This window comes from Saimiri boliviensis, chromosome 3 (assembly GCF_048565385.1).
Source record: "Saimiri boliviensis isolate mSaiBol1 chromosome 3, mSaiBol1.pri, whole genome shotgun sequence".
NCBI classification, from domain to species: domain Eukaryota; kingdom Metazoa; phylum Chordata; class Mammalia; order Primates; family Cebidae; genus Saimiri; species Saimiri boliviensis.
This window is the reverse complement of record NC_133451.1, coordinates 180,101,104-180,117,479: the sequence shown is the minus strand read 5'-3', so window position 1 is coordinate 180,117,479 and position 16,376 is coordinate 180,101,104. Positions and strand designations below refer to the sequence as shown.

At 37.8% G+C, this 16,376-nt stretch overlaps 1 protein-coding gene across 3 annotated transcripts in view; it reads right to left on the bottom strand.

Moving 5' to 3' along the window:
- SPOCK3 (SPARC (osteonectin), cwcv and kazal like domains proteoglycan 3) overlaps positions 1-16,376 on the bottom strand; it is a 563,457-nt gene that overhangs the window by 178,482 nt on the left and 368,599 nt on the right. For all 3 annotated transcript variants that reach the window (XM_039479200.2, XM_074397009.1, XM_074397010.1), the window contains one exon: positions 2,884-3,007. In XM_039479200.2, coding sequence (XP_039335134.1) covers positions 2,884-3,007 — 124 coding nt within the window. The remainder of the gene's footprint in view (positions 1-2,883; positions 3,008-16,376) is intronic.

Genomic DNA, 16,376 nt, shown 5'->3' with positions numbered 1-16,376 from the left:
AGCAAAGAGCTTCATGGACCCTACTGAGCTTAGAATTTGGAGCTCATCATTATTGTTCAAGTGTGTTTACATCTGCCCTGTCATAATTTGCAAGTTTATTCACAAAATTAGGTGAGCCAAGAGCCAGAAGAAAGATCTTGTGATCTCTTACCTATCTATTTTCAATTCTGACAAGCAGATGTTGGAATGTAATAAAATGACATTTACAAGAAGGTACTGGCTTCTGTGGTCTTTGCTCTTCATTCAGTAGCTCACAGTCTCAGGCAATACTTTCTTATTGGGGCTGGGAGGGGGGGGACAAGTTGATGTCCTTAATTTGAGATTCAAATCAAATAAAGTCTTAAAAAAGATTAGTAAGTATAGTTTCACCTAAATTCTTACTGTACAAAGATTCTACTTAGTTTTTATTATTTTATGTAGCTCAGCCTCATTGCAGTCAATGCAAAAGCTGAAGATTACGATGGATGGTCCACAGTGGAAAAGTCACTAAGCTAAATTAGAATTAACAGAAATAAAAATGGTGATTTAGTCTTATTAAGGACATACTCATTTGAAGCATGTGTTTTGTAATTTCTTTCTGTATAAAGAAAGTATTTGTTAAAAGTGACATTTATGCAAATAAATATTAAAATGATAATTAAAATATGGATTATCTGTAAGATTGGTTTTGTTGATAATATTAATAAGATCAGCTGATTTGTAAGCCAAGGTATCACCATTTGCCCCATACACAAGGAGAAAAATGAGGAAACTCCAATGAATTGAAGATACACCTGAATTAATCTACTAATACTAGGTGCTTTCAGTCTTGAATGAGAATATGAGGACTATTTCTTACATGTTATGTAACTCTAACATCATCAATCAAGTCTCAGAATTCCACTTATAATTGTAACATGGTGTCCTGTGAAACTAAATTGGGAAAGGAAGGATCACCTGCTAGGAGCAACCTGAAAAGAGTCCCAAACAGTTCGGAAGTCAGCAGACTTAATGTTAGCACTCTCTGGAGATAATCACATCCTGGGCACAAACCTATGGACTTCTGGCACATATTTCCAGTGTTGAGAAAGACATACTTAGCTGGATGCCAGTATGAATTTCCAATCTCTCTACTGCTGACTCAGTTTGTTCCACCATCTTTGTTCACTAGATAAGATTGGGATTAAATTTTTTCTTCCTCTGTAGCTATTCCTATGAATTTGAATATTACAGTCTGCATCTTTCATTTGTTCATTATAAGTCAATTATTTGTTCATTGTAAGTCAATAAATCAGTATAATGATTTATATATCATTTTCATGTGGGAATTAATATGAGTTAGATTCACTCTCTAACAACATGAATTCTCTAAACTTGCAAATCCAAGGCCCTATACCATGTTAATTTCACCAAGAGCGAGGCCATGTTGGAAGGACCCCCATCTCCCACCCGTAACTCCGCTTCTGTATACATCTATAAAAGTTTAGCAGGTAGACACATGACAGCTTCACTAAGCATACACAGCACTTGGCACCTGGCATGTATTATGTATGTATTTAATTAAGAGCATGGTAGTGTTCTTGCCCAGATTTGTAATTGTAAAAGGCAAGTGGAAGTTGTAGGCAAATATCTGCTCAGACAAATTATGATTCATAAGCAGGCATCCACAAAACCAAAGCATATAAAAGATAAAAAAGTTGTAGAAATGACTTTGCAGTAAGCACAATCAGATATGAACTGAGCAAAGGTTATGGGAATTAATACTCTTTAATAAGAATATTCAAATTGTTGCTTAAAGAAATATTAATATCATTTTGTTGTTGTTGCTGTTGATTTTTGAGACAGAGTTTTACTCTTGTTAACTAGGCTGGAGTGCAATGGTGCAATCTCAGCTCACTGCAACCTCTGCCTCCCTGGTTCAAGTAATTCTCCTGCCTCAGCCTTCCTAGTAGCTAGGATTACAGGCGCCCACTACCAAACCTGGCAAATTTTTGTATTTTTAGTAGAGATGGGGTTTCACCATGTTGGCCAGGCTGGTCTCAATCTCCTGACTCAGGTGATCTGCCCACCTCGGCCTCCCAGGTGCTGGGATTACAGGCATGAGACACAGCACCTGGCCTAATTGTTTAATTATAGGGTAAGCTCCTTCTAGGGACACTGCATAATATGCTACACTATCTTTCTAAAACACGTATTTTTAAAAACCTAAATTTGTAAATGTATCCAGTCCCTAGGATTTCACGTAAAAGACAGTGAGCCTGAACTCCTTCCTTTCTGTAATATAAGACGAAAATTTATCGATGTCTTATTTACATATGTTTGTAAAAATACCAAAGTATTTTAACAATATGGGACAATTATTTGGGAGAAAAATAATGTAGAAGAGAGAGCAAAGGCACTGAATCAGAGATGACAGCAAATCCTGGCTTCAATGTCAACTAAATACGTGAAACTTGCCAAATGGCCTTTCTAATCCTGTTTTTTTTTCATCTAGTAAAAGAGTTTTTTGGAGGTTTAAATGAGATAATATAGGAGATAAGATATGATATTTAAAAAGGTAATCATAGTGATAGATTGAGGCACATTTATTCTTGTCAATATAATATTGATCACTAAACCTAATGTACAGCATGCTAACATTTCTGACCTCTTTTCATGCAACAAAGGAAATGTTGGTTTTCATATCTGAGGGTTTACAGCTTTAGTATTTCAAACATTAAAAGTTCTGATACAGAACAAAACAAATATACATTGAATCATATTCCAAACCCGTGAGATTATTCATATTGTTTTATAAGTTAAATGAACAATTTGAATTATCACATTGGATAACCAGTAGTTTTAATCATTTACTAGTAAGTACGTATCACTTATTTCATGCTAAATGACTGTAGGTGTCTTTACCTGAAAAGAGTAGGTATGACCATCTGAACCACAAACAGGGCTGGGATAGCCCAGTGGGCACTGCTTGCAGGTGGATGATATGGAACCCCTCCACTGCCTATGGCCTACTCCTGCTTCTTTCATCCTGTTAAAAAAGTAAAGCAAGCATATTGAGTATATTTATTTAAAAATTTACTTTTATATTAGCTCATTCCTCTTCTCCACTGCCATTCCAACTGCTGAAGATACATTAGAATCAATAAACTATTTTCATTTTCAATTATCATTTCATGCCATTTTTTCATTATAATCTTTTGATTCATATCTCAACACTTGCCTCTAATAAAACAAGAATATATTCCTTAAATATATTCTGCTAGTCACATATAAATGATAGTGATATTTCTTCATGTGAACCCTTTTGATAGCCCCAGAAACAGAAGCAACACTTGCTCAGCAATCCAGGACTCATACGTCTGGCACCTTCGTAAAAGCTGTCCTCACATTCTGTTAGGAACAATGTAAAACGAAACACACCTAACTCACTGGGTGCCTAAAAATAAGAGTGGCTTATACCATGGAATGCTATGCAGCCTTAAAAAAGAATGAGTTTAAGTTATTTCAGGGACATGGGTGAAGTCGGAAATCTTCATTAGCAGCCAACTAACACCGGAACAGAAAACCAAACACTGCATATTGTCACTCATAAGCGGGTGTTGAACAAATGAGAACACATGGACACAGGGAGGGAACATCACACACCGGGGCCTGTCAGGGGAGAGATAGCAGGGGGTGGGAGGCTAGGGGAGGGATAACATTAGGAGAAATACCTCATGTAGGTGACAGGGTGATGGATGCAGCAAACCACCATGGCATGTGTACACCTACGTAAAAAACCTGCAAGTTCTGTACATGTACCCCGAAACTTAGAGTATAATTAAAAAACAAACAAAAGGTCATTCTCACATTCCATTAGGAACAATATTTTTTTAAAAAACAACACTTAATTCACTGGGTGCCTAAAAATAAAAGTGGCTTACCTTTAGAGAAAACAAATAAAGAATTAGAATTTTACAATATTCACCAGTATTTAGAAAGCCAAATTACTAGTAGTGAATCTCCTTTTAGAGTGTAAAAGTGTCTTATAATAGATCTATGCAGCTTCGATATAGAATAACTTGGAAAAAATCCATTATTTTCTGCTACCTAAACTTACAGTTATTTGTTTCTCCACTTTGAGTAAATTGCTTTATTCCTTTGCCTACTTGTGTGAACAATTTATACAGAGACAGGAAAATGGCTCAAAAATTAGAAAACAAGTAACTGAGAATTCATACAAAACATTTAATATTTAAAAGTCCTGTAGTTAATCAATATCCATTTATTAAAAGTGCTTGTGGAGAGAGTAATATGATGCCTATCTCAAAATAAGAACAGATATTTTACTATAAACTTATTTTTCCTTAGCTTTTTGTTTTCTTTTTATGAATATATCATACCTACAAAATATTGGTCCCAACAGACTATCAAGACACATTTTAACAACTTTCATTATAAGAAAGAAGTTTGAACTATGTGTTTCAAATTTTGCAAAAATCAGAGTGGCCATTAGACATTGATTATTCCCTCTCTCTCTTTTCCTCTCTCTTAGAACAAGATTTTCATGAAGCCTATCATAGTTTCAAATATGTTCTCTTTATTTCAGTTTTGTACATTCTGCCAAAAGATCACATTAAAACCTTGGCTTGCTATATAATTCATCTTATAAAAGACACAATAGGAGAAAATAAACATGCAATTTTTTTTTTCTGAAAAACAGTTGGCACAAGATCTTAGTGAGAAATAAAACAATGACTGAAAAACTTGTCTTATTCTATAGCACTTAAAGGTTTGTAAATTACAAAAATGCAGCAGAGGGAAATTAAAAGAAAAAAATTAAAACATTCTCCTTGCACTGAATTTTAACTGTGTGTAATCAAATAAGACAGGAAATTATGCAAAATTATTTGCTCTTCAGATATATGAGGAGACAGTATAAGCAAGTTTGGGCTTTAATTCAGTGAAAAGTATTTTATTAGAACAAAATGGGATTGCAATAAAAAAAAATAGGATGTGTATGTCCTGTGCTTAGGTTTATATACAAACTCTTTTTTTCTTCATGTTATTCTCCTTTCTTTTTTTGTCATTATTATATGGCATATTTACATTTAATGTTTTTTCTTTTTATTTATTTCTTATTTATTTAATTGCATTTTAGGTTTTGGGGTACATGTGAAAAACATGCAAGATTGTTGCATAGGTACACACATGGCAGTGTGATTTGCTGCCTTTCTCCGCCTTCCCTATATCTGTCATTTCTCCCCATGCTATCTCTTCCCACCTCCCCAACCCCTCGTCCCTCCCCCATTTCCCCACAATGGACCCCAGTGTGTAGTGCTCCCCTCCCCATGTTCATGTGTTCTCATTGTTCGACATGCACCTATGAGTGAGAATATGCGGTGTTTGATTTTCTGCTCCTGTGTCAGTTTGTTGAGAATGATGGTTTCCAGGTTCATCCATGTCCCTACAAAGGACACAAACTCATCGTTTTTGATAGCTCTGTAATATTCCATGGTGTATATGTACCACATTTTCCCTGTCCAGTCTATCATCGATGGGCATTTGGGTTGGTTCCAGGTCTTTGCTATTGTAAACAGTGCTGCAATGACCATTCGTGTGCAGGTGTCCTTATAGTAGAATGATTTATAATCCTTTGGATATATACCCAGTAATGGGATTGCTGGGTCAAATGGGATTTCTATTTTTAGGTCCTTGAGGAATCGCCACACTGTCTTCCACAATGGTTGAATTAATTTACATTCCCACCAACAGTGTAAAAGTGTTCCTATTTCTCCACATCCTCTCCAGCATCTGTTGTTTCCCGATTTTTTTAATGATCGCCATTCTAAGTGGTGTGAGATGGTATCTCAATGTAGTTTTGATTTGCATTTCTCTAATGACCAGTGATGATGAGCACTTTTTCATATGTTTGTTGGCCTCCTGTATGTCTTCTTTTGTAAAGTGTCTATTCATATCCTTCGCCCACATTTGAATGGACTTGTTTGTTTTTTTCTTGTAGATCTGTTTTAGTTGTTTGTAAATTCTGGATATCAGCCCCTTGTCAGATGGGTAGACTGCAAAAATTACTTCCCATTCTGTTGGTTGCCAATTCACTCTAATGACTGTTTCTTTTGCCGTGCAGAAGCTGTGGAGTTTGATTAGGTCCCATTTGTCTATTTTGGCTTTTGTTGCCAATGCTTTTGGTGTTTTGGTCATGAAATCCTTGCCTATGCCTATGTCCTGAATGGTTTTGCCTAGATTTTCCTCTGGGGTTTTTATGGTGTTAGGTCTTATGTTTAAGGCTTTAATCCATCTGGAGTTAATTTTAGTGTAAGGTGTCAGGAAGGGGTCCAGTTTCTGTTTTCTGCACATGGCTGGCCAGTTTTCCCAAAATCATTTATTAAACAGGGAATCCTTTCCCCATTGCTTGTTTTTTGAGGTTTGTCAAAGATCGGATGGTTGTAGATATGTTGTGTATCCTCCGAGGCCTCTGTTCTGTTCCAATGGTCCATATCTCTGTTTTGGTACCAGTACCATGCTGTTTTGGTACCAATACCATGCTGTTTTGATTACTGTAACCTTGTAGTATAGTTTGAAGTCTGGTAGTGTGATGCCTCCTCCTCCTGCTTTGTTCTTTTTGCTTAGAATTGACTTGGCTATGCAGGTCCTCTTTTGGTTCCATATGAAGTTTAAGGTGGTTTTTTCCAGTTCTGTGAAGAAGGTCATTGGTAGCTTGATGGGAATAGCGTTGAATCTGTAAATTACTTTGGGCAGTATGGCCATTTTCACGATGTTGATTCTTCCTAACCATGAACATGGAATGTTTCTCCATCTGTTTGTGTCCTCTCATATTTCATTGAGGAATGGCTTGTAGTTCCCCTTGAAGAGGTCCTTTACATCCTCTGATAGTTGTATTCCTAGGTATTTTATTCTCTTTGTAGCAATTGTGAATGGCAGTTCGTTCTTGATTTGGCTCTCCTTAAGTCTGTTACTGGTGTATAGGAATGCTTGTGATTTTTGCACGTTGATTTTGTATCCTGAGACTTTGCTGAAGTTGTTTATCAGTTTCAGGAGATTTTGGGCTGAGATGATGGGGTCTTCTAGATATACAATCATGCCATCTGCAAATAGAGACAATTTGATTTCCTCCTTTCCAATTTGAATACCTTTTATTTCTTTTTCTTGCCTGATTGCTCTGGCTAGAACTTCCTGTACTATATTGAATAGGAGTGGTGAGGGAGGGCATCCTTGTCTAGTGCCAGATTTCAAAGGGAATGCTTCCAGTTTTTCTCCATTCTGTATGATATTGGCTGTTGGTTTGTCATAAATAGCTTTTATTATTTTGAGATACATTCAGTTAAGACCTAGTTTATTGAGAGTTTTTAGCATAAAGGACTGTTGAATTTTGTCAAAGGCCTTCTCTGCATCAATTGAGAAAATTATGTGGTTTTTGTCTTTGTTTCTGTTTATGTGGTGAATTACGTTTATGGATTTGTGTATGTTGAACCAGCCTTGCATCCCCGGGATGAATCCTACTTGATCATGGTGGATAAGCTTTTTGATGTGCTGTTGCAATAGGCTTGTCAGTATTTTATTGAAGATTTTTGCATCTATGTTCATCATGGATATTGGCATGAAGTTTTCTTTTCTTGTTGAGTCTCTGCCGGGTTTTGGTATCAGGATGATGCTGGTCTCATAAAATGATATGGGAAGGATTCCCTCTTTTTGGATTATCTGGAATAGTTTCAGAAAAAATGGTACCAGCTCCTCTTTGTATGTCTGGTAGAATTCGGCTGTGAAACCTTCTGGACCTGGGCTTTTTTTTTTTGGGTGGTAGGCTCTTAATTGCTGCCTCAACTTCAGACCTTGTTATTGGTCTATTCAGAGTTTTGACATCTTCCTGGTTTAGGCTTGGGAGAGTGCAACTGTCCAGTAATTTATCCATTTCTTCCAGGTTTACTAGTTTATGTGCATACAGTTGTTTGTAATAATCTCTGATGTTGGTTTGGATTTCTGTGGAATCTGTGGTGATATCCCGTTTATCGTTATTTATTGTATCAATTTGGTTATTCTCTCTTTTCTTTTTTATTAATCTGGCTAGTGGTCTGTCTATTTTCTTGATCTTTTCAAAAAACCAGCTCCTGGATTTATTGATTTTTTTTAAGGGTTTTTTTGTATCTCTATCTCCTTCAGTTTTGCTCTGATCTTAGTTATTTCTTGTCATCTGCTAGGCTTTGAATTTTTTTTTTTATCATGATCCTCTAGCTCTTTCAATTTTGATGCTAGGGTTTCAATTTTAGATCTCTCCTTGCTTCTCATGTGGGCACTCATTGCTATATATTTTTCTCTACAGACTGCTTTAAATGTGTCCCAGAGTTTTTGGTATGTTGTGTCTTCGTTCTCGTTGGTTTCGAAGAACATCTTTATTTCTGCCTTCATTTCATTGTTCATCCAGTCAACATTCAAGAGCAAGTTGTTCAGTTTCCATGAAGCTGTGCAGTTCTGAATTAGTTTCTGCATTCTGAGTTCTAACTCGATTGCACTGTGGTCTGAGATTCTGTTTGTTATATTTCCGTTCTTTTGCATTTGTCTCTTTTGATCTTTGTTGCTTTAAAGCCTATTTTATCAGAGATGAGAATTGCAACTCCTGCTCTTTTTTTGCTCTGGATTTGCTTGGTAGATCTTCCTCCATCCCTTTATTTTGAGCCTTCGTGTATCCTTGCATATAAGATGGGTTTCCTGGATACAGCAAACTGATGGATTTCGGCTTTTTATCCAATTTGCCAGTCTGTGTCTTTTGATTGGGGCATTTAGTCTGTTTACATTTAGCGATAGTATTGTTATTTGTGAGCTTGATACTGCCATTTTGATGCTAGCTGGCTATTTTGTTTGTTAGTTGATGCAGATTCTTGATTGTGTTGATGCTCTTTACCATTTGGTATGTTATTGGAGTGACTGGTACTGGTTGTTCCTTTATATGTGTAGAGCCTCTTTTGGGAGTTCTTGTAGAGCAAGTCTGGTGGTGATGAAATCTCTGAGTACTTGCTTGTTCACAAAGGATTTTATTCTTCCTTCACTTATGAAGCTTAGTTTAGCTGGACTGGAGATTCTGGGTTGAAAGTTCTTTTCTTTAAGGATGTTGAATATTAGCCCCCAATCTCTTCTGGCTTGTAGGGTTTCTGCTGAGACAGTTGCTGTGAGTCTGATGGGCTTCCCTTTGTGGGTAACCCGACCTTTCTCTCTGGCTGCCCTTAGCATTTTCTCCTTCATTTCAACCCTGGTGAATCTGACGATGATGTGCCTTGGGGTTGTTCTTCTTGTGGAATATCTTTGTGGTGTTCGCTGTATTTCCTGGAGTTGAATATTGGCCTGCCTTGCTAGATTGGGGAAGTTTTCCTGGATAATATCCTGAAGAGTAGTTTCCAGCTTGGATTCATTCTCTTCGTCACATTCAGGTACACCTATCAAACATAGATTAGTTCTTTTCACATAGTCCCACATTTCTTGAAGATTTTGTTCATTCCTTTTTGCCTTTTTTCTCTATTACCTTCTCGTTTTATTTCATTGAATTGATCTTTGACCTCTGATAGTCCTTCTTTTGCTTGGTCAATTCGGCTGTTGAAACTTGTGCATGCTTCGTGAAGTTCTCATGTTGTGTTTTCCAGCTCCATCAATTCACTTATATTCCTCTCTATGCTGTCCATTCTCGTTAGCATTTCATTGAGTCTTTTTTCAAGGTTCTTAGTTTCTTTGCATTTGGTTAGAACATGTTCTTTTAGCTCACTGTAGTTTCTTACTACCCACCTTCTGAAGTCTAATTCTGTCATTTCATCACATTCCTTCTCCATCCGGTCTGGTTCCCTTGCTGGTGAGGAGTTTTGATCCCTTTTAGAAGGAGAGGTGTTCTGGTTTCAGGAGTTTTCATCATTTTGTGCTGGTTTCTTCCCATCTTTGTGGGTTTATCCACAAAGGCAGTTACTGCCTTTCTGCTTGGGTCTCTGAGTGAGCTTCCAGTTTGTGAATGCTGAAGTTGCTTCTTTTTCTTAGCTTTCCCCCTAACAGTCTGGCCCCTCTGCTATAGGACTGCTGAGGTCCACTCCAGGCCTTGCTTGCCTGGGGATCACCTGCAGCAGCTGCAGAACAGTAAGGGTTGCTACCAGTTTCCTCTTCTGTTATCCTTGTCCTAGAAGGATGCTCGCCAAATGTCAGTCTGTTTTCTCCCTTATGAGGTGACTCTTTGGATCTATGGGAGTCAGGGAGCTGATTGAGGAGACAGTTTGTTTTTTACTGGGGCTCAGGTCCTGAGCTGTGAGCTCCATTTTTCATTCAGAGCTGCTGGGCAGGTACGTTTAGGTCTGCTGCTGCCTAGTTACTGTCTGCCTGCAGAGGCTTTGCTGATGTGCTGTAGTCTCTGCCCAGCTGCTGTTTGATCTTCCCTGCAGTCCTTTTTATATGGGTGTAGTTAGAACTGCTTCGGCAATGGTCGCCCACCTCTGTTATGGCGGACTCTCTCTGTAGTGGCAGGTTGCCTCGGCAATGGCAGGTTGCCTCAGCAATGGTGGGTTGCCTCAGTGATGGCAGGCTGCCTCTGTAGTAGTGGAGAGTCTCAGTAATGGCAGACGCCCCTCCCCACAGTGCTGGACAGTCCCTGGTTCGGCTGTGCTTGCTGTGAAATGCTCAACCCTGAGCGTTTTCAATTACTGTTTGTTGTTGTTGTTGTTGGGGGGCACGGGGACCAACTGAGCCTGATTACCTGGCTCCCTGACTCAGAGTCTTTTTTTTCTTCAGTTGAATGACCCAGCATTCCAGTGGCCTGTTGAAAGGGCACCGGGATCTCCCGTGCCGCGACTCACAGCCGGCTGAAACAGCGGTGCTGAGGTTCCTGGTGTTTTTTTTTTTTTGCCTAGGAATCTCCTGGCCTGGCTCGCTGTTTCAAATGAATGGGCAACTCTGCTGTCTCAGGGTTCCAATCACCAGGTAAGAGGGCTCCCAGACCAATGGCTTTTGTACGGAGAACGGCCGCTCGGTCAAAGCAGCCAGGCAGGCCAAATCAGCCCCATGGGCCCAATCAGCTGTGGGGGCCGAAATAGCCTTGCCGCGGAAACAGCGGCACTGGTGACCCCTCTGCCTGAGAATCTCCTGGTCTGTGGGCAATAAAAATTATTCTGGAAATGCAGCGTCCACTCACCCTCTACACTTTCACTGGAAGCTGAAATCCTGAGCTGTTCTTAGTTGGCCATCTTCCCTAAAGTCCATTTAATTTTTTTCTAAGTATACACTTTTATGTCCTAAAATTGAGCTGTTATTTTTTTTTAACACTTTAAGTTCTGGGGTACATGTCCAGAACATGCATGTTTTTTACATAGGTATACATATACTGTGGTGGTTTGCTACATCCATCACCCCATCATCTACATTAGTTATTTCCCCTAATATTGTTGCTCACCTATTCTTCTACCCACTACTATCCCTCCCTTACAGGCCCCCTGACAGGCCTGATGTGTTATGTTCCGCTCCCTGTGTCCACGTGTTCTCATTGTTTAATATCCACTTATGAGTGAGAACATGCAGTATTTGGTTTTCTGTTCTTGTGTTAGTTTGCTGAGAATGATGGCTTCCAGCTTCATCTATGTCCCTGCAAAGGACATGAACTCAGCCTTCTTTTTATGGCTGCATAGTATTCCACAGTGTTTACATGCCACATTTTCCTTATCCAGTCTGTGATCGATGGGCATTTGGGTCAGTTCCAACTCTTTGTAATTGTGAAAAGTGCCATAATAATAATCAGACACTTCTCAAAAGAAGACACTGATGCAGCCAACAATCATATGAAAAAAAAAGCTCATCACCACTGGTCATTAGAGAAATGCAAATCAAAATCACATTAAGATACCATCTCACACCAGTCAGAATGATGATCATTAAAAAGTCAGAAAATAACAGATGCTGGAGAGGATGTGGAGAAACAGGAACATTTTTACACTGTTGGTGGGAGTGTAAATCAGTTCAACCATTGTGGAAGACAGTGTGGCGATTCCTCAAGGAGCTAGAACCAGAAATACCATTTGGCCCAGCAACCCCTTTACTGGGTACATATCCAAATGATTATAAATCATTCTGTCTTTCTCCTTTCTTAAACACACGTAACTTAAAAACTCTAATGATATCTGGAAACCAAGAAGTGTTGTATTAATAAATTTCTTTTATATATAACCTTTTATGAGTTAGAAAATCATTTTTATCATCAATAATAATTTATTGACAGTCTTTTGACATGATCAGATAATTGACAGAATTTAATTGCGGAAACAAGGGTTTTTATGCAGAACCATATAATTAGTTTAATAAATAAGACTGTATTGATAGTGCTCAGTAATTCAGCCAAGTTTATCAGTAAGAAAGTCCCAACAATTACAAAGATTTCAGACGTTTGGAAACATTTTGAAATATATTTTTAAATGTCTTGCTTGCCCGGGCAACATGGCAAAATCCCTTCTCTACTAAAAAAGACTTAGAAAATCTTTCACATTTAATTCAAAGAGTAAATAGAACTACAAGTAAATTCTTTTAAAATTTGAAGATTTATTAGAAATTTGTGAAATTGCAATGAGCTCTTAAAAAGTAAAATGACTTTTATAAAATAAATTTTGAAGTAAAACAGATTAGTTGTTCTTATTCCTTCCAAATTAAAAGATATTGAACACTAAATAAACACGTTCAAATTACTAAAGTATATTAATAAAAATGGTACTTTTTATTTAGTTTTAATGCTGGTCAGGATTTGCTGGAGTGAAATATAATCATCAGCAATATATAAATGCATTTGTGAGTCTTACTGTTGGAATACAATAGTATTTATACATATTTATAGAAGTCTAACTCTATGTGATGTCACCTGCCCAACTAGATCTGATATAATTATTCATCATGGAAGATATTTTTGCATCCCCAGACTCATTTTATAAAAATGTATCCTAGATGATGGGTTGATAGGTACAGCAAACCATCATGGCACATGTATACCTACCTATTTAACAAACCTGCATATTCTGCATATGTACCCCAGAACTTAAAGTTAAAAAAAATGTATCCTATGATGCAGAACGTGTTTGGTTTGGGATCAGAGATTGTTCTCGGAATTAGTGATCTTCATAATCTATGGAAATTTTTTGTTCTTAGAAAAATTAGTCAAGTAGATGAAGATACAACATTGAAAACTGAACATGCAATTTAATACCTATGTATTATACATAATATGTAAACATGTATAAATTACATATACATGGGAATCATCTTTTGTTTGTTGGTTTTTAATTATATTTTTAAGGCCCCATTTAAGAGAGAGCAACTATTTCTAAGAGAGAGATGAAGTCATGGTAGTCATTATGTAGGTGAAGATAAGCAAAGCAACATGATGGGGAAAGGCACATTTGGCTCAGGCTATGGGAATGGTTGCCTGGCAACTGTGGCGAGACGAAGGCTAGGTAAGAGCTAGATCTGGAAAGAGCACAACAAGGTGCATTTTTCTGAACATTCTAGGTGCAGAAAAGATTCACCTTTGAGCATACATCTAATTTTTTGATATACCAAAGGTCATTTGCAGTTAGTTGTTACAAACTATTATCAATAGGGTGCTACAACTTGCTTCTATGAATGAAGTACAAAACCTAAGCTGGCTGAAAAACTCTGAACATTTTCAGAAATTGTTCTTCTGACAGCAGCTCCACTGGATAAATGTATGAATCTCAGATAATTATTTTTTCAAAAAAAATTCAATTGTAAAAATATGAATTAAAAATTTATACATGTTCACACCCCTTCACTTAAGGAGCAATAAACTGTATTTTTGAACAAAGGGAAATAAAGCAAATTAAATAATATATAATAAACAAAGTCAAGGTTTCTTGATTTTTTTTCTTCAGAATCATTCTTTTTGAAGATTCTAGATTCAAGGCCGTAAGTTAGTTTCATATTATTGTAAATATTATTATGTTTCTACAAGCTGGAAAGTTAAACTAATAAAGAGGAATTCATACTATTATTACTTTTCTTTTAAATGACTCACTTCTAGGCAGTTGAATATTATCTTATTACTACCTGAACTATTATCTTGTATTCATGATTTAACTTTCACTCTAGTCTTCAGTATGTCCCCAGCATCAGTCACATATGAAAGCTCAACAGTCTCATTTTCCTAATAACTACAATGCTAATTGCTGCTACATCTGTTTACTCATTTATGAGCTACTTAGTTTTCTGTTTAAGTGAATGATGTTGTTCATTTTAACAAAATAATTTCAACGAAACTTCCATGTTTCATAATTTACATTGATTTCTGAAAGAGGGTAAATGATGTTTCCAAAATGGTTAGCAAAAAACCCCAAAACACAAAAAACCTTCTTATTCTAATTTGATTTAAATTTGACATATATCTATTTCATTAGTCAGCCTTGGCAAGCCAGCCACCTCCCTGGGTCTTAATTTCTTTACTTGTACAACAATAGGCTTCATTGTTATAGATCATTTGATCTTGAATAATCCATGAGTCTATAAGTCTTTAATAAACTTACTTATATGAAGACTCTTAGCAAAAATTAGAAGCATAGATAGTGCATATTGGCCATATGTTATGATTTTAGGATTTGACTTAGTGTTACCAAGTGAAGAAAATCTATCATTAGGGATGAAGGATGAGGTTGGGTGTTAAAAGAGATAGCTAGAAATGCTGAAAGTACAAAGCAGGACCGTCTCTCATAGCAAATGAAAGATATGGAGGAGCCCTGTCATATGATAACCAATGAATGAAGAAAAATAAAAGGTGGTGTGGTTGTGTTTAAAGAGACATCAGTTCCACAAAAGCATATCTGTGAATCAAATATTTCCATTAAAATGTCAAGGAAAAGTAAATCATAAAAATAAATAGTATGACACATTAATTCTCTAAATAATTATATTATTTTTCTTAACCCTGTATTTCTTGACTCTGATACCATATATTAGAAAGTCTCAATTCTTAAGGTCCTAAATATGTAAGCAAAATAAAATGCCAATTTATGCATTATATATTTACCATAGGAGAAAGATGGTTTGGCTCTGTGTCCCACCCAAATCTCATCTCAAATTGTAATCCCCACGTGTCAAGGGAGGGATGTGGCTGGATGATGCGGGTGGCTCTCCCATGCTGTTTTTGTGATAGTGAGTGGGTTTTCATGAATTCTGATGGTTTTATAAGTGTTTGGAATTTCTTTCTTCACTTTTCTCTTTCCCATTGCCTGGTGAAGAAGGTGATTTGCTTCCCTCCCGCATGACTGTTAAATTTCCTGAAGCCTCTCCAGCCATGTGGGACTGTAAGTCAATCAAATCTCCTTCCCTTAGAAATTACCCAGTCTTGGGCATTTCTTTATATCAGTGTGAAAACTAATTAATATATGCCAATATTAATTTAGTTATTAACAGAAGCATTTGCTTACAATCTGATAAAATAACATTCAAGGAGTATCTAAGATGGCCGAATAGGAACAGCTCTGGAGTGCAGTTCCCCGTGAGAACAACGCAGAGTGTGAGTGATCACCACATTTCCAAATGAGCTACCACTGCTCACAGACCAGGAGATTCCTGGGCTGAAAAGCACCACGAGTTTACAGCATGGCTGTTTCAGCTGGCGCAGCAAGTCTCTGCACAAAAACTCATACAAATCTGGGTGGCCATTTCAACTGGTGTCTGAAATGCCTGAGAGACACAGCTGCCCATTCAACTGAAAAAAAAAAAAGGTGGGGGGATGAAAGAGGGAGCAAGGTGATCTGGCTCAGTGGGTCCCACCCACCTCAAAGACCAGCAATCGGAAACGCTCTGGATTTAGAGATTCACAGAAAGCACAGCTGGACCCGGATGGTCCAGCTCTGTGGTGGGGAAGGGCGTCAGCCATTATGGGGGCAGTCTACCACTACCGAGGCAGTCTGACATAACCAAAGCAGTCCGCCATTACCAAGGCAGTCCACCATTACCAAGGTAGTACTCCATTGCCGAGGCAGTCCGCCATTACGAAGGCAGCCAGCCATTACCGAGGCAGTCCACCATTACTGAGGCAGACTGCCATTACCTAGACAGTACTAACTACACTTCTGTAAACAAAACTGCTAGAAATTTCACACAGCAGCTTGGCTGAGCCCAGGACAGCTCAGCAACGTCTCTGCTGGTAGACACTGACTAGGCTACCTCCTAGCTGGGCAGGGTATCTCTGAAAAAAGGCAGGCACATGTTAGGAACTTATAAATAAAGCTCTACCTTCCCAGGACAGAGCACCTGGGAAAAAAAGTGGTTATGAGTTCCACTGCAGCAGACTTAAACATACCTGCTCAGCAGCTCTGAATGGAACGACGGAGCTCACAGCTCAGCACTTGAGCTCCTATAAGGGC